The 25,347-nt window shown below is 36.8% G+C and overlaps 1 protein-coding gene across 3 annotated transcripts in view; it reads right to left on the bottom strand.

Annotated features, from left to right (window-relative positions):
• The window catches only part of Dlc1 (DLC1 Rho GTPase activating protein), a 381,773-nt gene that overhangs the window by 249,536 nt on the left and 106,890 nt on the right, over nt 1–25,347 (bottom strand). For all 3 annotated transcript variants that reach the window (XM_013521500.1, XM_013521501.1, XM_005398346.2), the window contains one exon: nt 24,567–24,707. In XM_013521500.1, coding sequence (XP_013376954.1) covers nt 24,567–24,707 — 141 coding nt within the window. The remainder of the gene's footprint in view (nt 1–24,566; nt 24,708–25,347) is intronic.

Here is a 25,347-nt window from a genome sequence, read left to right as displayed (position 1 = left end):
CACAAGTTTCTTCTGTGTAAAGATAAGAGATATCAGTGCTAGCGGTGCTGTTCCTGCTCAACCCTTCTCTGGTGATGCTGAGACAATGGGGACATGCGGGGCAGTGCTATGATTGTCTTATTCATGTTTACACAGGTAATATCAGTGATACTTCGGTACCTAGAAGCTTAGAGAACAAGTATGATCTCTTGAAATTCTCTCTGTCTCCACTGTGCTGTGTGTGAAGCGGACTTTGTAGGATCTATGAACTTAATTCAGGCTCCCTTTTCCCAGTCACACAAGCAGGACCTCCTATTACAGTCTAGCATGTTCAATGTTTTTGGCTTGGCAAATAAACTGACAAACATTACAACTGTTTTCTCCAGAATCACCAAAGACCTGCTTGTTTAGCTGTTGTTATATTAAATGGGCAGGCCTGGTTTCTTCTCTACATAAGTGGCATTGTTTGAAGGTTGGTGGTCAGCTCGTCAGCATTCCAAGAGAATGGCCCAGTACATTCCTCAGGGATGACGCGTAGGACACCATTTCTTCGGAGGCGCCAATGCTACACAGAAATCCCTCCTTTAAGTGTTTGTGCTCCTTGCTGATGAGACACTCGGGCTCATTTGCTGACATCTGAATTGCTACAATTATAAAACACAGTTCACGAACTTTCTGTCATATCTTCACTAACTGTTAAAGTATTTCCTAGTTTTCTTGAATAGAAAGAAACATGCTATTGATCATAAGAGGAAAGTAAACAGAGGTATACAAGATGTTCCATTTTATAAGAAAGGGTCATATTAACTCATTTTAACATCCCATTTACCACACAAATAGAAAATGGCTTATATGGCAAGCTAGTAAGGAAGCAGAGAAACAAATATTCCAGGAAGCTATATATTTATGCATTGTAGGATTTGCTCTTTGGGATATTCCTAAAGAGGATAGATGACTAGGATGTCATTGGAGACCCTTAGCAGGCATCCACCATGGGTGGGCTCCTGGGAAAACAATGAAAAACACAGACACAAAAGGCAGCAAAGACTGCAACATGCAAACCCAAATGACAGTTTTTAAAATGGGGGCAAAGAGGGGTGACTGTATTATTAATCTTCTTCAAGACCCTTGTGTTCCAAGAGAATGGCCATATTCAGTAGGGCTGTGGGTTTTCCCCCAATGATAAAAGCTTCCTTCATCTTTCAGCTTTCCCTGAGGTAGAATATTTCAGTCTTTCTGAGAATTTGACTCCATAAATCACTCCTTATCATGTTCTAGGACATACAAAACAAGGACATCCTTTCTGGGCTGCTGATAGTCTCATCTTAGTTAACCCAACTGTCTTGGTCCGGTCCCTTTCTTAATTCCCCCTGCATTTTCCTTACCACACTCTCATACAGAAAACACCAGAGTGTGTTTCAGCTCAAAGAATGGTTTGCCATAAGATTTAAGCCACATGTGAATATTCTACTTAAAGTACTCAATATGTCAAATGTCATTTTATGTATTACTTTCAGAGAACACATTTACTGTGAATTGAGGTGTAAAAGTGGCCCTTAATGGTTGGGGGCTCGCTGTCCTTTGACTATGCTGCTAAGTGATTTCCTTTCACAAGCCATGGAATCTTCATGCCTTCCTGTAAAAGAACCTGGTTTAATTATGCAACTAAAATGAAAATATTTAAAAACTGGTTCAGTATAAATGCTCAAAAAGAAAAGATAAGACTTACAAGTTTTGCATGCATAAGGTATAGCCAGTTTTATAAGTATTAATACTAATCCTATAATTCTGTAATATAGTTAAAATAAAATGTGGTTTATGGAAAATTTGGCATCATTGCCAGTTCTCTGTTGCTTGGTGAAGATGTAATCTAAATGGAATAAGTTTCCAAAAGACTTTAATAAAATAAAAAATGCCTTAATGATAGAAAAGTATAAGGACTCATAAAGTGACATTTTCTGCTTAAGAACTATCTGTAGAGATGTTATAAATGAAAATCTACTTTTAATTTATGATTTTAATATTTAAATTTAACCTTGGTCAGTAGGTTTCAATTTAGAACAGAAATGGAATGTCGATAGTGGTGTAGTTTCTTGTGGGTTTAAGGCGGTGAATTATTTAAAATCTAAGCTGTGACTAGTTCCCTGACACAGTAGGCCAAAGGTCAGTCAGGCTCTATCCTGAATTCTTTAAATCTTCTACCTAAATTTGAAATTTTAATGGTGAGGGTTTTTTTTTTGGGCATATGATAAGTATTAAAGGGAAAACATATCCTTTAAAGCTTGGCTACCATTCTAACTAAAAATAAAGTACACGTAACATTTTATGGAGTGATTTTTGGCAGAGTATTAAAGTTGCTATAAAAACATAGGTAAAAAAACATAGTGTCAACTCTACAATATCAGCAAATAAAGATATTAGGATACTTGTTAAGAGTGTTTTATAGGTTTTCTATTTTTTTTCTAATTTTCCAAAGCCTAAGCTTGAAAACTGTTTAACTGTTCTGTTCCAAATACTACTTTGAGAAAAGTCACTAAAAAGAGGAAAAGCTTTTTCCAAATAGCCTCCATAGCATGTTCTCGCTAACAGGAATGGTTTGAACGTGAGGATCACATGAATTCTGTTGGTTAATGTCTGTGTGATGTCTCCCATTTCATATCCCAGAGAATATGGAAACCAGTCACATTATCCAGTAAATACCATGTGACAATGCATGTGATAATTTGCTTGCTTTCCTTTAACAATAGGAAAAGTAGTCAAGTGCTGCAGTTGAAATAAGGCCAAGCTCATAGGATTGGCTAACGGCAACTTCTCCCTCTCTTCCCCTTTCTGTGCTTTAGCTCAGCCTTTCCAGGAGCAGCTCTGCCTGTCTCGGTGCTGTGAGAGGACGTGGCTGATGCTCAGAATCACACCTCTGTGAAGCTTTAGCATCCCTTCCTCTTCTCCATTCCCACAGCCTACTTTTTAATCAGGCAGATTTTGAATATGGAAAAAAAGTATAGTACAATGTATGATTTTATTAGAAGAGAGAGTTAGAAATGTTAAGAAATAAGACAGGTAGGTATGTGGGATGTAGGAAGGAATGATTTACTTTATGGGTTCATAAGCAGCAAAAGGAGAGTGGAAATTTAGAACTGTCAGTATATTTTTCATCTTTCTTTAAGATTCTGCCTCATGATGTTGGTCCAAAGCTTCGGAAAATTAACTTGCTTTCATCTGCAGGGGTCTTATGCCTTGCGGAAGCAAGACCACACAGCTCTTTTCAGCCAGTCTTTAATCCTAGCTCTTGCTGAATGACCAATTCAGTGGGTTTCACTGTGTCTAGAATCTTCATTCCTTGTGTATGAATGACTGTGGCTGCCTTGTGGCTATCTGAGATGTTTATGTGTCAGCATATTATAAATAAGATGGAGAGAAAGAGAAAAGGGAAAATCGGGTAGAAACCACAAGAGACAAAAAGCAGTAGCTAATGAGTCTTTTGGAAGCTTCACACTCTTGTGTTGTAACTGCCTCGTTTTTGGTTTTGGTAAATGGAAATGCTGCGGGCAAGGTAAGTTATGGGCAACGCGGGACGGCGCAGATATGTAGGGCTGGGATAAAGGGGTCCATTCAGTCGCTTTCGAGGAGGGGTACACCATCTTGCTTGTGTTCTGATTTTCAGTGCTTAACACAGAAACTGTCACATGGAAAGAGCTTCCGTTTTTACTCAGTAAATGAATGAAAGGACGTGAAGTTGGAAAGGTGGATGTAGGAAGCTCGCTTATGCATAGCAAAGCTAGTGCTTTAAGTTACACGCCCTTCAAGAAGGAAGGCTGAAAGAACTTACATGTATGAGAAACTCCAGGACAACAAGAAATAGGTAAGCCACAGCGTTCGCTTTGTTTTAAGGCTGCCTCTGAAGTAGGGTTTTCATAAAACACTATAAAATATACTCTCGCGATAAGCCACTTTGAAAATTAAACTTGCAGAAATGATAACAACAAATACATGTCAGATTTGCTTGCTTATATTTCTCCATAGCTTCCTTCCGAGATAGAACACTGCTAAGTCTTTCCTCCGGGTCGTTTGTCTTGTCTATACTTCCATTTATATTTTCTGTGCAGTGCATATTCCATAGTATTTAGAGCCCTAAAATATCCTCTTTAAATTCAGATTTTTAAACTCCCTGTATAGTCAGTGAAAGCAGTGCACGTTTGGAACGTGGGAGGCATAAATCTGTAGATGACTGGTTAGTAAAAGGTGAATTTACATAAATCTAATTTGGCTCCTAAGTGGTTCTTTTGGTGTGTGTGTGAAAGGATACAATTTGACCACTAGATGGCAGCATTCTGAAAGAAAAAAGAACGGAGGAAAAAGCCAAGATGATGCTTCATTTACTTACAAACCTCTCAAAACTGTTTCTTATCTTAAATTTATTTTAAATTCAAACATCTAATTACACGTGTTTCTTTTGTTTTTAATGATATTGAAAGTCTCTCATTAGCATCAAAAAGTAACAGAATTTCCCTTATGTGCTTAATTTACAAAAGCTAGGGGTTGGGGATTTAGCTCAGCGGCAAAAGCGCCTGCCTGGCAAGCGCAAGGTCGTGAGTTCAGTTCCCGGTGCTGGAGAAAAACCAAAAAAAAAAAAAAAAAAAAAAAAAAAGAGTTACTTAATTTACAAAAGCTGTGGTAATTTAAGTGAAAAATGTAAGAGCTTATCCCTTATGTCCTTGGAATCTCTCTTCCAAGTCACACAAGTATAATTACAGAAATTGTCTATCACAATATTTTAAAACCAATTAATGAGTATGTCGTTTACTCTGTGTCACTTAGAAATACTCTCGGAAAACTAGAAGTCATGCAAATATAATGTCAGTGATAAGGAAAGATATTGAAGTAGTTTAAATTTTGAACTTCCCACTTTTCAATGGTATTATTCATGCAGTTAAAATTTTCTCATTTGATGACAATATTTTGTTTTGTTTTTTCTCCAGTACCCAGAATCAAACTCACGACCTTGTGCTTGCCAGGCAGGCGCTTTGCCCCTGAACTAAATCCCCAGCCCCATGACAATATTTTAACAAGATGATTTTTAAGTATTTTGCAAGGAAAAAAATTACATTCAATATTTGTATTTCAAATATTTGAAGAAAAATAATTCTTCCACCTGAATTTGAATATAACTAGGTATTCGCAGAGCCCATTCCTCCTGTGCAAACAGTTGACGTATAATAGGTTGTCTTTATGCCCTGAGGTCTGGCCTGACTTAATCCTCTTTACTTACGCTTGATCTGACTGTACAAGACTCATTAAGAGTATTTATAAACTGAACATGGTAGCTCACACCTGTAATACCAGCTACTGGGGGGGCTGAGGCAGGAGGAGCACAGTTGGAGCCAAGTCTTGGCAGTTTAATGAGATCCAGTCTCAAAATTAAAGAAACAATTAAATCAAAAGGATGCAGGCCATAGGTCAGTGGCAGAGCTCCCCAGGGTTCGGTCCCAGTACCAGGGAAAGACAAAGGAGTACTTAGTGTTTAAACTCATCCTTTTTCATCCCTGGATCCTCCAGAAGCTTCTAGAATCTTCTGAAATTCCACACTGAAATTCCACCTGGGTCACTGGGCTTCTTCCTCATGTCAGTGCCCAAGCAAGCCTGGCCAGCATGCAGGGAAGTTTCACCCACATATCTTGGAGCTGGAGGTGAAAACAAGTCTCGCAGTACACAGAAAATTACATCAGGTGCAGCACAAATAAAAAACAAGTTAAAGTCAAGGCAAACTGATAAACTATCTTATTTTTATATTTCTGGAAAATTACTGTGGCCTGTTTTAAAACAGTCATCGTCACTTCTTTATTGTGTTCAAATTTTCTATTTGTAGTTGGCTCAGTTAAAAATCAATATGTAAACTCATTTGTGATGTTTTACCACATCACCTAATGACCATGTGTTTGGATTTAATGTTTTAAGGAAAACTTCTTAAATTTTTTAGTTATAAACTCTATCTTTACCAGCGCTGGTCAAAGAACTGAAAGGGCTATATAGATGTTAGTCCTGTTTGCATATAGTTTTGGTAAATGATCCAAAGCATCACCATGATGTTGAAAATCCAGTCGTATATTCCTCAAAGTGTCTTATCTCTTCAAGTGGAAGTAGACAGGAACTGTGTTTCTGGGAGCCATAACCAAAGAGTGGGACACAAATCCTCGTAACAGATTGTTAAAATTAAAGTTTTGACCCAAACCTTAGAATGACAGATTTGATATCAAAGTGAGTGGTAAGGGCTGGGGATGTAACTCAGTGGTGAAGTGCTTGGCTACCATGCACAAGGCCCTGAGTTCAGTTCTCAGGATCACACACAAAAAAGTGAGTGATAAGATAGACCAAACTCTGAAGCTTGCAAAAATATTTGCATCATCCCCTCCAAATATTTGCATTGGAGAACTCTTAATTCTCCTCTACCCTTGAGGGTTATAATAGGTTCAATAATTAGAGGATATAAAGGAAAGTGGTTCTGAAGGGAAATTTTTTTTTTTTTTTTACATAGGAGTCCTCCACCACACTTTCCCTACAGGGAATGAATTGTGTGTTTGTCCTCACTTCAGGCTGGTGAAAGGGATTTCAAAGATTTTCTTTAGACCTGGAGAGCTCGGTGTGATGAGACGTTCAGGAGTCTGGTGGGACTGGGCTTCCTCGCTGATGATGAGCTGAAGTAGACACAGTGGGTGAGTATCAGCTTAGATCTAACATTTTAGATCTAGCAATGTTAAACACTTCTTGTAGACCACCAGTGTATTACATGACATCATTTAGGGGCCTGTGCATAGGGCTGATAACAGGTATAATAGGCCTCAAGTAGGAGAAGCTGAAAAGCATCCACATATTCCTTGTGGCTATGGAAGAAGCAAGTGACTGGCAAAAGTAGAAGTGCAAAAGCCACAAAAAGGTGGATTTCACAAGTAGTAGCCAATCTCCAGCATGGTCTGGTGATCCTTGCTGCCATATGTGTTCCAGACAGAACCCTCCCATATGAACCAGGATTGACTGGTTTGTCAAACTGTGAAATACAGTGATTGTTATTTCAAAGCTAGTGAATTAAAGGCATAGCGGCTTTTTTCTTGGTCTCTCAGACTGATCTCTCTAAGGGAAACCAGCTGCTAGAGTGTGGGAGGATTTAGCTGTTTTGTAGCGAGATACAGGTAGAAAGGAGGCAACTTGCCAACCATGGGAGTGAGCTATGCTGGAAACAGATCCTAGTCAGACAGAACTCAGAACTGCAGGGACAAGCCACTTTTGAATTTCTAATACGTTTGTTATGTCTCAATACTTAATTAAAACAGATTTCATTACTAGGGATGGGATGCCTCAATAACACAGAACCCTGAAAATTGACAAAATGTGAGAGAGACTTTGGGACAAGAAGGCAGACTAGATAGACCAGAGGAGGGTGCTAGTGCAAGACTAAACAATACCAAAGGTAGTGCTAGCATAAGCTAGATGGCTCGTGGGGAGGTTTGCTGTCAAAGTTTAAAGAAAAGTGAAGACAATGGCATTAGAAAATGAGTGAATCCTTTTTATATGGTGGCAGAAAGCTTAGCAGTGCTGTTCCATACAGCAATGTTCAAAGTAGGAAATGTACCTAAAGAAGTTAGTGATCTAGCTAAGGAGATGTCCAGGCTGGGTTAAAAGCACTGATGACTTCTTGTTATTTGCACTAAAATAAAAGAGAGCTAAATTAGAACAACAGTTCCCAAATTTTATGGCACTAGGGACCAGTCCATGGAAGACTGGGTGGGCGAGGGGGATGGCTTCAGAATGATTCAAGCACATTACATCAACTATATACTTTGTTTACATTATTATCACACTGTTATAATATATAATAATTATACACCTTATCAGTGAGAGCTCTGAGCTTATTTTTCTGAAACCAGAAGGTCCATCTGGGTATGGACCTGGGTATGTGACACCTGAAGTGTGTTGCTTATATCCTATCTACCCCATAACCTCATTTTGGTTGCTGTCACTGCAGAAAACCTTTCTTCTCAAAGACAGGAGGCTGAAAATGGAAGTAAAATTCTTACTGGTTTTGTGGCAGTCTCTGGGTATTCTGCCTTGACTTTCATGCAGAGTGGATGGAGATTTAAAGCTGTCTCAGATCTGCTTTAAAGGTCCCCATCACTTATGTTCTCAAGGAGCTGATCCTCTGCTAACGTGGACAAAGTTGATTCACCTGGTTTATTCACACAAAGGCCATGAAGATTTTCCTTCCCAGTTTGTAGGTCTCTTATAGTTGGGAAATAATATTCAAATTCCCATGAAAGCTGAGATAGGTGACCATGCACCATCTGAGAAAGAGAGAAGGCCCTGACTTAGTTTTTCAAAATCTCTACTAATGTTTGAAACTTGTCAAAAATCCCAGAGTTCCCTCAACCCTCCACAATTCCAATTTGGCTTTGAATGCAGCCACTTTATTTGCTTATGTGAACACAGTTGTTATGCTCCCTGGAAATGACAGATGGAGTTCAATGAATAGGTTGAATATGTCACACAAGTAAGCAAGTCTTGTGACCCATCCTGTGTCACTGAAATGTGTTGCCATTGGTGATAGTTTTTCTAAAAGAAATCTCTGGAATGGCTCTTGTAACCCAAAACCTGTGGCCAGTGATCTATCTTTAGAAAGCCATCTCTGTTCTGTATGTTAGAGAAGATGTGCATCTTTTACATCCACCTTCTCACAGATCTGTGCAAACAGAGGCAGGTTAGGGGCATGTACTTTAATGAGGCTGATAATTTTAATCACATCCCATCAAGCATTGCTAAGTTCAGGTGACATTTCTCAGCTGTTTGGTACTTCTCCATGGATGACACAATGTGTGGATTTGCATTCAGAAGTGACCTCTGAGTTGAGTAGTGAAACCAGAAAGCTGTGGAGTTATGGCAGCCACTCTGTCCATGAAAGCACAGATACAAAATGACCAACTTCAGTTTTTGATGTGAAAGTACCCAAAGAGTAAATAGTTCTTCGGTGTTGGTTGATGAAAAAGTGCACATTACCTATACTCATGCACAGTCTTCTCAAAAATACATCACACAAAAACACACTTTGCCTGGTTGACCACATCAGTGTATTTGTCAACTGGGATTGCTACGAAGGTGACTCACTAATCCTCTTGAATGCTTGTGCATCACAATATCCTCTGCTATTTCATCCATTTATCTAGTTATGGTGCTGGCCAAAAAAAGGGACTATAGACTGTCCTAAAAGCTCATGAAAAATGTCCTGAGGCAGGACCAACTCTTTGCCAAGAGCGAAGGCCTTTATGCCTCTCACAATGCAGTGAGAATTATGATGGTCTCAGTGCAGACACAAGTGATGAAATACCGGTCTTCAGTAATTACTTCTGTTTTTTGTGTTCACTTTTCTTTTCTTTTCTTTTGAAAAACTCCAGAGTCTTGTGTTTTTTCATGTGGTGTTTGGTCTCCAAGTTGCAAAGTAGCTTTGAAGGTTTTATGGCTCCATCGGATCGCAGGTCACCACATATGACACAAAGCATGTTTGGAGACTGTGAATCGCTTATTTACAATGAACCCATAATTTAAGTAGGACTCTTAGCATTTTTAAAAATTTTATTTTATGACAAAAAGGTAAACAATATTTCATAACAAAATAATAAGAGGATAATAGTTGTTAATGAGTTATATGTTGTTATCTTTAACATAGTTTTTCAGGGTGCAAGATAACGGGCATAAAAATTTCTCCAATGGATAGTAGCACAGACCTTCCTTTTTATGAACTAGGATACACTGATAGTATAACTGACTTCCATTTTTTCCCTTTTCCCTACTGTACTTTTCCCTTTTACTCATCCTGGTTCCTTTTTCCTTTTGAACAATTTCTTCCCATTTCACAATACTATTGTACATTTTAGAACTTTTTTACTCTTTTCAGTTTCTCACACCAGAGAGACATTGGGATGTTTACACATGTGAGACTGATGTATTTCCCTTATGACTATAGTCTCAAGTTGAATTCCATTTACCTAGAAAAGTCTCAAGTTTATACTTCTTTATGGTTGAGTAGTACTCACTGTATATAAATACCACATCTTTTTTTTTTAATCCATTCCTTGGTTTATGGTCATTTGGGTTGTTCCCAAGATTTAGCTATTACAAACTGTACTGCTATAAATATGGGTGCACATATATCGCTGTGGTATCATGATTTTAATTCTTCAGGGAACATACCCATAAGGGGAATAGTGGGATTTAATGGGGCCTTTAATCCTAGGTTTTTGAGAAATCTCCATATTGATTTAGACAGTGGTTCTACCAGTCTACACTCCCACAAACAGTGGAGAAGGGTTCCTTTTTCCCCACATCTCCTCCAGTATGTATTTTTGATTGATTTCTTGATGATAGCCATTCTTTCTGGAGTGAGATGGATTCTCAATGTCATTTTAATTTACATCTCTTGAATGACCAGTGATGCTGAACATTTTTTTCATATATTTATTTGCCATTTGTATTTCCTCACTTGAGAAATGTGTATTCATCTCACATGCCCATTTTTTTGATTGGCTCTTTGAATTGGGGGTGCCTGATTTTTTTTAGTTCTTTATATTTTCTAGATAGAAGCCCTTTGTCTGAGGGACAATTGGCTATAATTTTTTCCCACTTTATGGGTTGTCTTTTCCCTTTGTTGGTAATTTCTTTTGCTGTGCAAAAGCTTTTCAGTAAGATGAGATCCCAGTTGTAGATTCTTTGAAGTATTTCCTGTGCAGTCTGGGTTTTCTTCATGGCTTTTAAAAAATTATCTCAGTTTATTAGTACACGTATGCAGTATATAATGTTCATATTCCTCACGGGACATCGATACATGTACATAACATGTCTTAATTCCTTTTTTAAAACCTCCTTTCCCTTCCTTCTCTCCCCTCTCCACCAGTCCTTGGTATTTTATTTTAAATGCAGTTTTCTTTTTGTTGTCACTCTTACGGAGTCTGCTGCTGTCTCATCACTTTTCAGAGAAGCTCTCTAATGACATTGACTTTTTACTCATTTGGGCTATGATTAGCCTCTGATACACAAGCGTGCAGTGTGGGAAAGTAGTATGGATGGAAATGGTAATTAAAATGAGTGGGCCAGATGCAGTCTAAAATTATTGTCAGATTTTGACTTTAAGCCTACCACCAGATGGAGCTGCACAAGTGAAGTCCATCAATTCTCCTGCTGCTATAAAGTCTGGCACCAGATGCCACTTAAATGTGGCTTGTCACTTGCCAATAGGGATTCAAAATGAATCTGCAAGCAATTGATTATGGTCTCTATGCAGTAAGATCTCTCTGCTCATGTGAGTAGGTATTTACCACTACGCTCCACTGTTTGCATCATTGCCTCAGCTCCACCTCAGAACATCAGGCATTGGGTTCTCATAAGTATACAGCTTAGATCCCTCACATATGCTGTTCACAATGGGGTTCATGCTCTTATGAGAACCTAATGCTCCTGCTGATGTGACAACAGGGAGAGCTCAGGCTGTTATATGAACAATGGGGAGAGGCTGTATATGCTGGCGAAACACTGCTCAATTCTGTTCCTTACCTCCAGCCTGGAAGTGGTCCAGAGCCCATTGTTTGGGGACCTCTGAGTTGGAGAACTGCTAAAATGTAAAGTTGCCTGGATTTGTTGTGATTCAAATGAAAAGCTTTGCTCCTTTCTCTTTGCAGCAAATGGCACTAAAATTAAGAAGGTATTAAGACCAAATCCGAGTAATGGTAAAATGTGTCCTCAAGATAATATCTTCTGCTAAGAAATACCTAAGATCATGCACCAGAGAACTATTCATAAAAAGGTTCTTTAGGGACTTGTAGAAAATACCTCACACACTTTATAAATTGAACAATAGGCCAGTGAATTAATTCCCTTGCTGCTGAGGAGTAGTAACAGCCAACAGCTGCAGCTGCTTGTCCTGTTGGGAAATGTCCTTGACCTTAAGAAACTACTTCATTTTAAGGTTACATCATTTCCTAAGGGCAGCCAAGGCCAATGACTGGTGGGTGCTGAGATGCAGGGGAACAGCCCCATTGTGTCAGTTTGGGACAACTTGGAAGGGCCACCCAAGCCCGAGAGCTCTCCACAGAGTTAGCTGAGGCTGCAATTGTCAGCATATTGTGGCTCTGTCCAACTTAACCCTTTGCTCAATTCCACTTTTTTTATTATCCATGCATGACTATCTACTGAGGGCACTCATTATGTATGGAGAGAGAAAAGGTAGAATTGAGTAGAGAGCATCTCAAGAATCAACCACACCCCACCAATCATGGGTTCAAGGGTGCAAAAGTGCAAATCATTCATTTGAGAAGAGAACCCTTGGGACCCCTGCTCAGGAAGGAGCACCTAGGAAATTGGCTTCCTGGGATTCATTTCACTGTGCTCAGCCATCTAGGTACTCAGAGGTTTCTGTTTCCATGGTCCAAGGGGGCCTGAAGACAGATCTTGGTATTGTCCATGTGATGCTGACTTTTGGACATACAGAAAACAAGGGTTCCTTTCCTTCAGATTTCAAAGGAAGGCTTGGGAGGCCATGCAAGGTGCTGCTGAGAGAAGGAAGTATAGAGCTGTGCCAATAAAGCCTAGGTGTATTGGAGACTCCAGGAAGTTGGAAATGATGTGAGCATAGATTATAGGATGAGGAAAGCCACAGCCAGTAATTGGAACCAGCCTGAGAGAGAAACAGAGAGATAGAGATTTATGGGCTGCAACCAACAAGGCCGTAAAAGTGGAAACACTCAACTTCTGGATCTTACATTGCACCACCATGTGCCCCAGATGCCCAACATGGAGATATAGGTTTAAATGTTTACCATGCTGGGTTCTGATCATGCTTTAATCATATTCTTTTCTACCCCTCCCCATTTTTCCCTTTTGGAATGGGAACATTTACCCTGTATCCTTGCACCTGGAAATTAAGCAACATCGAAAACATGTTATAAGGATTATAGCTAGGAATAGGGTCAGAGGAGATTTTCACTTTAACTTTTGTGCTGTGCTGAGACTCTTGGGATTTTGGAGAAAAGATTATTGCTTCACTTGTACAAAAGGTAGTTGTATCATGTTAGAATTATGAACTTGCTTCTGTCTTTATTTGAAGTTAAGTATGGTTCATGGAGATGTGTTTGGGTGTCAAGCTGACATGGGGTGGAATGTGACAGGTAAGTTTATCATGAATTTGATTAGCTTGGTAACCACCTAGGGGATGAGTAAAGCACATTTCTGGGTGTGTCTGAGTGAGTCATAACTTTCGGGTTGTATGTGGTTCCCGGCCCCTTTTTGTCTATTCTGTTTTCCTGTGTTCTCCTTTCCAGTTACCATGAAGTGAGCAACTTTGCCTCGCGGTGCCTGCTTACCATGGTGTTCCTTGGGGCCAATCAATCCTGGACTGAGACCCCTGAAACTGGGAGCCAACATAAACTTCCTTCAAGCTGCAGCTGTCAGGTAGCAGCAATTAGAAAGCTGACCAATACATATCTATCATATTCAATTTAATACAGAAAAAAATACAAATGTCTTACAAGTAGAGAAATTACACACAATTTTGATAATGCACAAAATGCTAAATATAAGATTAAATACTTAATAAATATTTGCTTGGGAAATATTTTCTGAGATCTGATGAGATCAGGCACCTTCATGGTGGTATGGTTATAGATGGGACACATTTTTGAATTGAATCTGTACTAGTGCTGAGTTCTAAATGTTCACCTGTTAATATTCTCTTTAAAATAAAAAAAATCTTCAAAACTTTGGCTTTAACCACAGTAGAAATAAAACATAAAACAAGTCAAATGATTTATCTAAAATCCAGTGTTATGAAGTACTGAATGTGCACCACATTAAAACCTAAATTGTCACACCCTAGCTGTGTGCTAAGTTAAGCTGTTCTGATTTAGAGTCCCTGGGTAACATTTCAACTGAGTTGCACTGTCTTTAAGAAGTACAGAGCACTTCTTCAGAAGCAAGAGTACAGAAGCCAGCAAAGGCCAGGGGTAGAATTAATTATCAATCTGGTAGCATGAAAATAGAAAAACATGGGAACGTATACTATATGTAATTAGAGCTTTGGAACACCTAGGTTTGAAATGAAGAAAGTGAGGACTGTGAAAATGGCTTACTGGTTATTATTCCTGTCCAGTGCTATGAATTATACTCCTGGTTGCTGTCATGTGGCATTGCTGCTGGCTTGCTATTTTATATTGCACAGAAATAACTGGAAGTTGTTATTTCTTTTGGATGAAAATATGAGCTGGATGTGAGAAGTCACATCAGCCCATGGAAAAACTAAAGTTTTCTCTTTGTAATGATGATAACGTGCAAAGAACTATTCACACAACCAAATCCTATGTTGTAGAGATGATTTTTAAATATTGTTTCTTGTCCTAATTTAATCTAGTTAATTCTAACTAGTCCCTCAATCGTCTTTCTTTTGGTTTTAGGAATTTTGTTCCAGGTCCTGAATTAACCAGATTACTACAAAACTAAACACAAAAAAGGGAGAAAGTCAAGCTGCCAATACCCAAATTATTTAAGTAACATGTGATTAGATTTTAATAGTAAGAATTTGTATGTATAGGTACAAGTTATACTTATTCTTGGCAAAATAAAATTCCTAGATTCAAAGTGAAAAGATGAACGTGAGGAGATCAAACAACTCATTCAAACCAGATTGTCACGAGTTAATGTGCAAGTGGATTGAAAGCAGATGAAAGTATCTTAAAACACAAAAACGGGGGACTTTTGAATATATTTGAAATATTAAAATAAATTGCTGTGGAAAATGTTTCTATTTTTTAAACTCCAACGTAATGAATTGCATATTTATCTTATTTCAAAACCCAAAATATGTTACTAGAATCCTCTATGCTTTTAAATCACAGAATTCTATGAAATATCTCAGTATAATAATCACTGAATAATTTAATTTTTAGAAATACTTTTTCCGGTTCTCTCGAGGCTGTTTTTCTTTAAAAAAGCTGTAAAATTTACCTGATTTTTCTTTCTCATAAACAGTGATCTTAGTGAGTAGATGAAAATATTTCTTTAAAAATTCGTAGACTTTAATGTTGCTTAGCAAAGTCAAGTTAAAATTGCCACCTTAAAAAGCATGACAAAGACCTTTTTAAAGACCACTATATTTTTATTTGAATTTATTAATTATGAACTGTACTAACTGAAACATTTTGATGTTTCATATGTCATTACTTAAACTTTTTTAAAAAAATTCTATGTGTGCCATTTTTTCTCTTAGTATACTATTTTCTTTTCTTAGGGTATGAAAGTTAATGATATAATGTGACATTATGAAGTACTATTTCAATATATTACTGTGGATTCCCCCCAAGACTTCAGGAAAAGAAATATTTACAGTCTCCTACTTATAATAAAGCATATTTCTCTTCTCTATTTTATTTCAAATGTGAGGTAGTGTTAGAGAAAATTAGCAGCCTTGTTAAAACATACATCTAATAATCATTTATGAAAAATATATTATGTAGTAACCTGGTAAAACAAAATATAGCTATTACTAAAATAAATTGAGTGTGAAGTGATATTTTAAATGATTAAATTTGGGTTCCAGAACCTGCATGCTTTTTTTTCAACTTTAATGCCTTCTATTAATATATCAGAAGGAGCATGACTTTAGTTTAATGATCATATGTATATGATCTGTCATTGCATTCAGACACAAAACCTGATTACACCGAAACTATTAGGAGTATCCCTAGTTGCCTGTTCTTTCATTTCTTGGGTCATTTTTAAATTTACATGCTGGATAATCAGAGTAAATGCAAATGGCACGTTATGGTTCCATAGCAGAGTCAGATTTCATATGAAGTACAGCTTCATTTATTGTGGAAAGGATACAGTAGGATATTCCACTAGCAAATAAACACAAACTAGGTAATTCCCTTCAATATACCTGAAATGTATTTACTATTTGTAGGAAAGACGTTAGTGTACTTAACATTGAGTCTCTTCACTGGATAAATGCCTGGCTCAAGGTAACCCGGAGGTTGTATTTCTTTACAGGTGTTTTCAGTGGATTTTGAGAATCTGAAGACAAACTGAAAAATGTCCAGAAATGTGTAAATCCTGACATATATACATAATCTAAAATACAATTACAGAGGTTTCAGAGAATCCTTCTAAGTCTTTTCATGAACTCCAAGTTAAAACTTTTCATAATTAGTTGATAATATCTGGGGATATATGCATACACACAGACACCAAACTATGCACATAAACACAAATGTTTATGTAATAAACTGAGATTACATATATATACATATATCGAAGTGAAGAAATCAAAATAAGATACTACTTAAATGACTTTGACTTTTAATAGTATCCATCAAAAATTGCATAATATCAAGATTATCACCAAATATTGTCACCTTTCATCTTTCCTCATCTCAAAATGTGTGTGTTTTAAAGAGGACACTACTGACAAGTGAGTGCCATATCGTGGAAACTACTCCTTACTTCTATCATGTCAGGAAGGGGGAAATGAATAGGTTGCCCAGAAGGTGTTCACTACATACTTTTAGCTCAGCACAAACACCTGCCCTTTGGGGATCATAGTGAGAAGTTTTTTCTTCAGTGATAGCTTAGACTGACAATGACATTTTTGGAAGTGTCAGGAAAAACAGCTGAAGTATTGGATTGGATATCACATAGGAATCTTTTCTTTCTGAAAGTCAACCAGAATTGATCATGGGCTGAGAGAGTGGGCCATCTTCTAGCAGACATTAGGCAGAATCTGTTCTGAACCATTCTTGCAAAGAAGAACAAATGGCTAATAAACACATGAAAAATGTTCAACCTCACTGGCCATTAGAGAAATGCATATTAAAGCACCACGAAGATTTTATCTTCCTCCAGACTTTCTGGCTGTCATCAAGAAATCAAATAATAACAAATGCTGGTGAGGTTGAAGGGAAAATATCTGCATTGTTGGTGGAAATGTGAACTAGTAGAATCATTATGGAAATTACTATGGACATTCCACAATAAAACTAAAAGTAGAAATTCCATTCAACCTAGCTGTTCTCTAGGTACCTGTTCAAAAGAGTTAAAGTCATCACATTACAGTGATATATGCACACCCATGTTTATAACATCATAATTCATAATAGCTACATCTTGAAAGCATCCTATAAGTCCATCAACAGATGAATGGATAAAGAAAATGTGGTATTTATACACAGTGGAGTACTGCTCAGCTATAAAGAGGAATAAACTTGAGTCTTTCATAAGAAAATGGATGCAGCTTGAGACCATATATTAAGTGAAATCAATCAGATGCACAAACTTAAATATGCATGCTTTCTTTTATATGAGGATCCATAAATGCATGAATGATGAGAATATATAAATAAGAAGCAAAATAAAAGAAAGCTCGTAGGGCATACAGAGATATATCTTCTTCAGATGGAAAGGGGATCCAGAAATTGAGGGACAGGGGAAGGACAAGAGGGAAAGGTGCTGTAAAAAGATGTACTCTGTCCATGTACAACTTCCCATAAGGAACATAGTCATCATGCACTGCAAACATGCACTGATCAAATATAAAAGCTGAAAAAATAAGAATGAAATGAATTACCTATATCTGGCAGGGTGTCTTTCTGGCTGTCCTGGGTACCTGCCTTCCCTGTGGCTTCTCTCCTCCCTCCTGGTCTGCCTCATCTCCGTGTTCGTAACAATGGTCAAAAGACTAGGATTGTATTCTATTTGTGAAATTAGAACTAGTTTTTGCTGCCATGAGCCAGAATAAATGATAGCTGGATTTTTTCCTGACTACAGCTATTGAGCACAACTTATACTGTTCTGATGTCTTCAGTAAAGGGATTGTTTTGTAATTTTGGAACACGGTACACACTCATACACATGCCAGTATATGGCAAAGTTTCCTTAGGTTGTTCAGGATAAACTCAAAGCTGTTCAGTCTCAACTTGTTCAAATGATTCTGGTTCCCATCACTTTTATTAGAATTCTCTGTGTTACCAGGTAACTAAAGCAATGCCTTGGGTGGGGGCCAGGACTGGGATTTATGGTGAATTAAAATCACATCCTTGTACACCCTTCATGATGCTCTCAGTTACTCTGCACAGAAGAATACGAAACTTCTTATTCTTCCAGTAACCTATTTCACACAAAAAGTATGTTCTTTTCTTTGTTATGAGAATCTTGGTCTCTTTTTTCATAAATGTGCCATTGATAGTCATTTAATGAATGTCTGCCATTTCAAGTACCTTTTAGAACAAGAACAAACCCTCTAGACATGGAAAAGCTGTAAGCATTCTTTCTATGACTTGGAACAGGGAAAATATATTCACTTTCACCACTGTTATTCAAGTAGTACTGGAAGTCTTAGCCAGAACAATTAGGCAACAGAAATTAAAGAAAGGGCAACCAGTTTGAAAAGGAGGAAAGTGCAGTTATTGCCTTATGTAGATGACAGGATCTTTTATGTAGAAAATATTACAAACTCTGCCGAAAGTAGAAATGATGAATGGATTCCGTAAAATTGCAGAATACGAAATCAATATATGAAATTTAGTGATTCTTTATATACCAGTAAAAACCAGGCTGAAAAGGAAATTCAGAAAAGCAATGTTACTCACAATAACCACACACAAGAAAATAGAATACATAGGAATAAATTCAACAAAGGAAGTAAAAGATCTGTATATTAAAAATTATAAAACAGTGAAAGACATTATAGAGGACACACACAAAAAGTACCCCAAAAGACACCCAAAACTTATGGATTGGGAAAATTAATATTGTTAAAATGTCTATCATACCCAGAATGATCTACAAATTCAGTGAAAATTACAGTGAAAATATAGAAATCAATCTACATATTTACAGCCACCTGACAAGCCATGAACATACATCACAAACAGTCTCTTCAATAAATAATGCAGGGAAAAATGGATACATATAGGCAAAATGAAATTAGATTTTTACCTGTCACAATCTACAAAAATCATATCGAGATCAATCAGTAACCTCCATGTAAAACTTGGAACTATAAAAGTACTACAGAGTAGTAAAAAAAAAAAAAAAACCCACTCATGACATTGATATAAGCAAAGATATTTTGAATACAATTCCAAAAGCACAGGCCACAAAACCAAAACTACTTAAACAAAATTAAAGAAGCTACTGTACAGCAAACAACATGGTAGACAACTTGAAGAATGGGACAGAATATTCCCAAATTATCCATCTGACAAGGGACCAATATTCAGAATATATAAGGAACTCAAACAACCCAATAGCAGAAACGAATAAGTAAGCAGCATAAAGAATGGTCGAAAGACTAGAACAGACATTCCTAAGTAAAGACATAGAAATGGTGAGAAGGTACATGAAAAGTGTTCAACATCATCAAAACCAAAGTGAGATATACCATCTTATCCCAATGAGACTAGGTTATACGAAAGGACCAAAAATAACAAATACCATGGAGGATGCAGAAAAAAACAAGAAATTGTCTTACACTGTTCATTGCCAGGTAAATTCTTACAGTCACTGTAGAAATGGTGTGGATATCTCTCCACAAACTAAAATAGAACTATCATATTACCCAGCATTCCCATTACTGAGTATATATCTGAAGGAAATGAAATCAGTGTATCAAAGAGATACCTGTATGCACTTCTTCACTGCACAAGTATCTGAAATAGCCAAGCCACGGAAACAAATGAGATGCTCACCAGTGGATGAGTGAATAAAATAGGTGTACAGTGAAATTTTACTCTGCTGTAAAAAAAACGAACTCTTATTGTTTGTGGCAATATGGGTTGAACAGAGGAACATTACGTTAATTGAAGCAAGCCAAGACACTGAAAGACAAATATTACATATTTTCACACATTTATGGAAGTTAAAATATTCTCACATAGAAGTACAGATGCGCTATAGCACAGTAAGGTAACTATAAACTATAACAATTTCTTATACACTTTAAGATAGGTGAGAAGAGTTAGAAAGATCCTAACACATGGAAATACTAGTGTATGTGAAGAGATAAATGCCATTTATGGCCACTTGATCATTGCACATGTTATAAACCTGTATCAAATTACAATACTTTACCCCACAAACACAAATGTTATATATATATCAATTAAAAATAAAAGTAAAGGAAAAAGGTAAAACTACTCTAGAATTGGCTGTAAGCTTCGCTTGCTCTTACCCATAACACTTTTAGACCTTATTAAAAAACAGGGGATGTGGACAGTACCACAGCAATTTCATTCCGTTACTCAAATTTCATTTTGACCTGAGTGGCATGACACGGGCATGTAGATGATGTGTATAAATTTAGGTTTGTTCAAACATTCCAATATTAATATGAATATTTAAGAGTAGTAAATTTATAATGCTCTACTTTAGAAAAAATATGAAGTGCTAAAATATAAACCAAGACCAAAAAAACCTTTTGAATTTATAGTGTTCAGTTGTAAAACATTTTCCTGTAACAACTTTATGTTAAATACTATCAGAACATATCAATCCATAGAAGAAACCAAAGACAGATCTGTACCAGGATATTGCTTTATATTGCAACAAAGTACTTTACAGAAAGTGATATAATTGTTACAGCATTGTTTGTTGAGGAGTCTGGTCTGAAAGGCATTACAAGTCTATTTCAGATGAACAAAACAATGCAGGAGAGAAGCACTGAACTTCTTGATATGAAGCACGAGGCTTCTTTTACCTCCCTGATGTTTTGGCAATGAATAGGCAACTTTTAGCGTTTTTATTTTTATATGAAATACATCTCAGAAATCTATTCAATGCTTAATTTTCAGAATACATATAATTAATGAAAAATCTGGATATTATTAGTGGAAAATCTAGATATTATTCATTAATTTCATTTTAATTATTTTATATATATGCATATAGTCTCATTGGAAAATATGCATCTAGGAATAGAGAAAGACTACAAGCAAAAGGAAAGTCAAATGTTTGTGACAGTCATCATCACAAATTGATTTCACAGCACCAAATCAAAATGTAAATTAAATTAATTCTGAAATATATGTAAGCCTCAGTAAACACAACAGAAAATTAATTCATTAAATGTGGATAAATCAAGTGGGTATGTTGGATTTCATATTTCTACTTAGCATTACAGCTGAAATTTTACTTCTTTGTGAAAAGTTCTGTAGAATACAAGAATTTTCTTTCTTTTCACAAAGTATTCAGACTACTTTTGTATGTCATCTATTAACTGAGATCCATGTTATGCGGAAAAGTATTGTGTTTAATCCTCATAAAAGAGGTAAAACTGTTAATTGTAATATTCCTACCATAAAAATGATTCATGGTACAAGAATCATTTTCAGACTGCAGTAAAAAAGGAGAATCTAAAAGGATAGCAACAAACAGTACAAACAAAACAATAGCAAATTTTTCAAGCTACTTTCATTTATTTTTATTAGTGTTTCTTTAAGAAATTTCCTCAATGTTAGCGTCTTTGACAGTCAAGTGTTTCACTTTGGATACTTTTCATGGCCTACTAAAGAAATTTACTAGCTCAGTAGTTGGGAAGAGTTGCATATCCAATTGTCTCACTCTATCCATGGATTGGTCAGGATTGCTAGGTGGTTTTGGTTTCCTTGAAGTGGAATATCCCATTTATAGGCTAATTAAAATGCAGAGGAATTGTCATTGTTCACTGATCCATGAGTTATGGCAAAATTATGGAGCTATGAGTTTTCTGAGGTAAGTCACGGCTAGTGATTGATGTCACATTCACATCCCATTTTATTCAAAGTTAAATTTTCAGTAAATATTTTATCAGAAATATATGAAAGTATTTTTTCTAGCCAGGTGTGGTGGTGCACACCTGTAATCCCAGCACTTGAGAGGCTGAGGCAGGAGGATCATTGTGAGTTTGAGACCACCTTGGGCTACAAAGTGAGCTCAAGGCCAGTGTGAACTGCAGAGTAAGACCCTGTCTCAAAAAGACAAAAAAAGAAACAAAGAAAGTTCTTTCTGTTCAATAATTGATTTAAATATATGTTAACTGTGATTGCTGGGTGAATAGTTTAGTCTACTGATATGACAAACAATAAAAAATGAAAACAAGAATCCTTCCCAGAATCTCTAAAAGAAAAAGTCCTGGGAAAATGGATGAACTTGTGGATGTTATTACAAAATTGAAAATGGCTGTGCATATATATATATATATATATGTGTGTGTGTATGTATACATACCTCTGCATAATTATACTTACCATATATATTAATAAGGGATATTGAAAAAACACCAAACACCTGCACACAGTTGTATACATTATAACAAATTATATGTGTTGCAAAGAAGAAAAAGTGGATTCAATCATTATTATTCTAAAGCAAAAGATAAATACAAGTATCAGAGTGAATAGAGAACTACTAGGCAAGATACTAGTGGGTGTGTTAAAAAGTGAATTAAAACATAAATGTCTTTAAATAGTGAGCCCCATACCTTACTCTGATGTTTAAAAAAACCAGTACTCCAATGATTCTCAAAAAACAGTTGAGTGAATTAAAAAAATCATTGTCCTAGCCAGTCCTGTGGTACATGCTTATAATCCTATCACTTGGAGAGACTGAGGCAGGAGGATTTCAAGTTCAAGGCCCACCTTGGTAATTTCACAAGACTCTGTCTGAGAAGAGGAATAAAGTAAAAAGGGCTGTGAATATAGCACAGTGACAGAGCACACCTAGAAGGAAGGAAGGAAAGGAGGAAGGGAGGGAGGAAGGGAGAGAGGGAGAGAGATCATTCTCCTTAATCAGAATGTGAGGAAATAAGACTGCCGGATTTCACAATTCAACCATATTTCATTTTTCAACCTTTATTAACTATTCCGAAAAAGATGTGTTTTTCTTTACTACCATAGCCTGTCATTGCATTTCAGGGTTTTTTTGTTTTTGGTACCAGGAATCGAACTCAGGACCTTGCACTTGCCAAGCAGGGGATTGTGGCGCTGAGCTATATCCCCAGCCCCTGTACTTCAGTTTTTAAGAATAGAAGATACTTGAAGACAGACTGTGTCTTGTTCATTTTCAAATCTTTTTCATCTAGTATAATTCATGGCATGTAGTAGATGTTGTAGGTGTTAATTCCACTAAGAGATGTTCTCTGCATAAATTTAATTTGTGTGTAAATACTGAAGTTTGCCATATCTGTTATTTCAATGATGCATTTTAATTCTTTTGCAATTGCAGCAAATCTACCATCTCAAGTAAGGAGGATTTTCTGGAGTCCCATTTTAGGGTGCTTTTTATTTTAAAGGCAGGAAAGTAAGGAATCCAAACATTTCTCTGTGTTAAGCCAACATGAGCATTTAAAAAAAATAATATGGCACCATGATTTTCACTAATCTAGAAAAGGCTATTTTGGAATTGCTGGGGCTTTCGATATTCAAAGTAGTAATTACTTCCTCCATAAATGTTACTTTTTAGAGTCAACTACTATTTTCTTGTTGCTGTTCAGCTCTTACTTAAAGGAAAAAGTCATATATTTACAATTTATCCTGTTATACTATTCCCTGTGGTAACTCTTGTTTTCATTTGTTTGGACAGCATTATAAAGTTTATAATGACATTATGATGACATTAGTTTACATTATTCAGTATTTGGCATTTAACAAATATTTCGTTAAGAAATTTGCAATTGTTATACCATTTAAATCCTCAGAAAATTCATAATGTTGGTGATTTTATATACCTGTTTCCATCTCCCATTCCATTCCATTCCGTTCCATTCCATTCCAATCCAATCCAATCCAATCCAATCCAATCCAATCCAATCCAATCCATTCCATTCCATTCCATTCCATTCCATTACATTCCATTCCATTCCATTCCATTCCATTCCATTCCATTCCATTCCATTCCATTCTATTCTATTCTATTCTATTCTATTCTATTCTATTCTATTCTATTCTTATTCTACTCTACTCTACTCTACTCTACTCTACTCTACTCTACTCTACTCTACTCTACTCTACTCTACTCTATTCTATTCCATTCCATTCTATTCCATTCTATTCTATTCATCTATTTATCTATCATCTATCTCTCTTCCTGTCTGTTCATCCATCCATCCATCCATCCATCCATCCATCCATCCATTTATCCGTCCATCTCGCATCATCACCTGTCACTGATGCTTAGAGAACCAATTCTTCAACTAGTAAGTGATATGGTGGTCAGGATAACAATACAGGAAAATCCATCTCCAGCATTTATTTTTGTTTTTTTTCAAAGCTCTGCACACTCAGTAACAAAATGTACTATATTTTTGCACAGTTCTAGATCCATGGCCTATTTCAGTGAAATATGTGTGTTTCCATTCATAAAACAATAAACCTTAAAATGTGTTTCCAGGATGGTCCTTAAGTAAATACCACCAGGTCTGAACAGCTTAGACCCCAAGATCATTTCTTTGATACCACGTGAGTGGGATATGAATCCTTACCTGATGCAGACCAACGCTTCTTCCTTAGGACCCACTGTTATCGTTTACAACTTACCATAGCCTTGGGTTTGGTTCCAGAACTGGTTGCTGAGGTGGAAGAGGGTAGATCAGTGGACTCAGTATTGGAAGACAAATTTGCTTGAATCTGATTTCCTGAAATAGTATCTGCTCCACTTTTGGTTCCTGGTTCCATATCCTGTTAAAAGCAGATGTACTGGTCAGTGTACCGTGCATGCCAGTTTCCCTGCTACCAGCGCTTTTCCATATCGTCTTTTTGTCAACACACACAGACACACTGAAGACTGGTGATGTTGACACGTCACTCGTACTCATGCATTGTTCTGTAAAACAACTGTATTCTTGTGAGGGCTGGCAAATTCCGAGACGTGGTAATGTTGTACTTTGTTAACTTGACAGTTTCGTGTGGGTTGAAAGGGATGGTGAAGCGGCCCGTCAGGAAACTGCAGTAAGGACTAGGAGCTGAAACTGACAGACACCCTCTCTTCACCACGGAACCTTGAGTGACTCACTTAACACCCTGCATGCTATAAAGCGCTCTCCAGATTCCACAGAGAGTCACAGCACGCACCACCCGAAAAGACAGACCTCATTTCTCCTCCCCCTACTCTCTTCTGTGTTCTCCTTAGACCTTGATGGTCACATCTATTCCGATGGCCTAGAATCAATTAGCTGAAGTATCTGTATAATGAACTATACACTGAGGATAGGAATCTCGTGTTGTCATGTATGATACAATTCTTTTGTTTGAAAATGGGTTTAATAATATGCACTCATAGAATTTTATGGGGATTAAGCATTCAGTTGTCATGTAATAG

The sequence above is a fragment of the Chinchilla lanigera genome, unplaced genomic scaffold (assembly GCF_000276665.1).
Source record: "Chinchilla lanigera isolate Chin_1 unplaced genomic scaffold, ChiLan1.0 scaffold00062, whole genome shotgun sequence".
Classification (NCBI taxonomy): Eukaryota; Metazoa; Chordata; class Mammalia; order Rodentia; family Chinchillidae; genus Chinchilla; species Chinchilla lanigera.
This window is presented reverse-complemented; position numbering and strand designations above follow the sequence as displayed.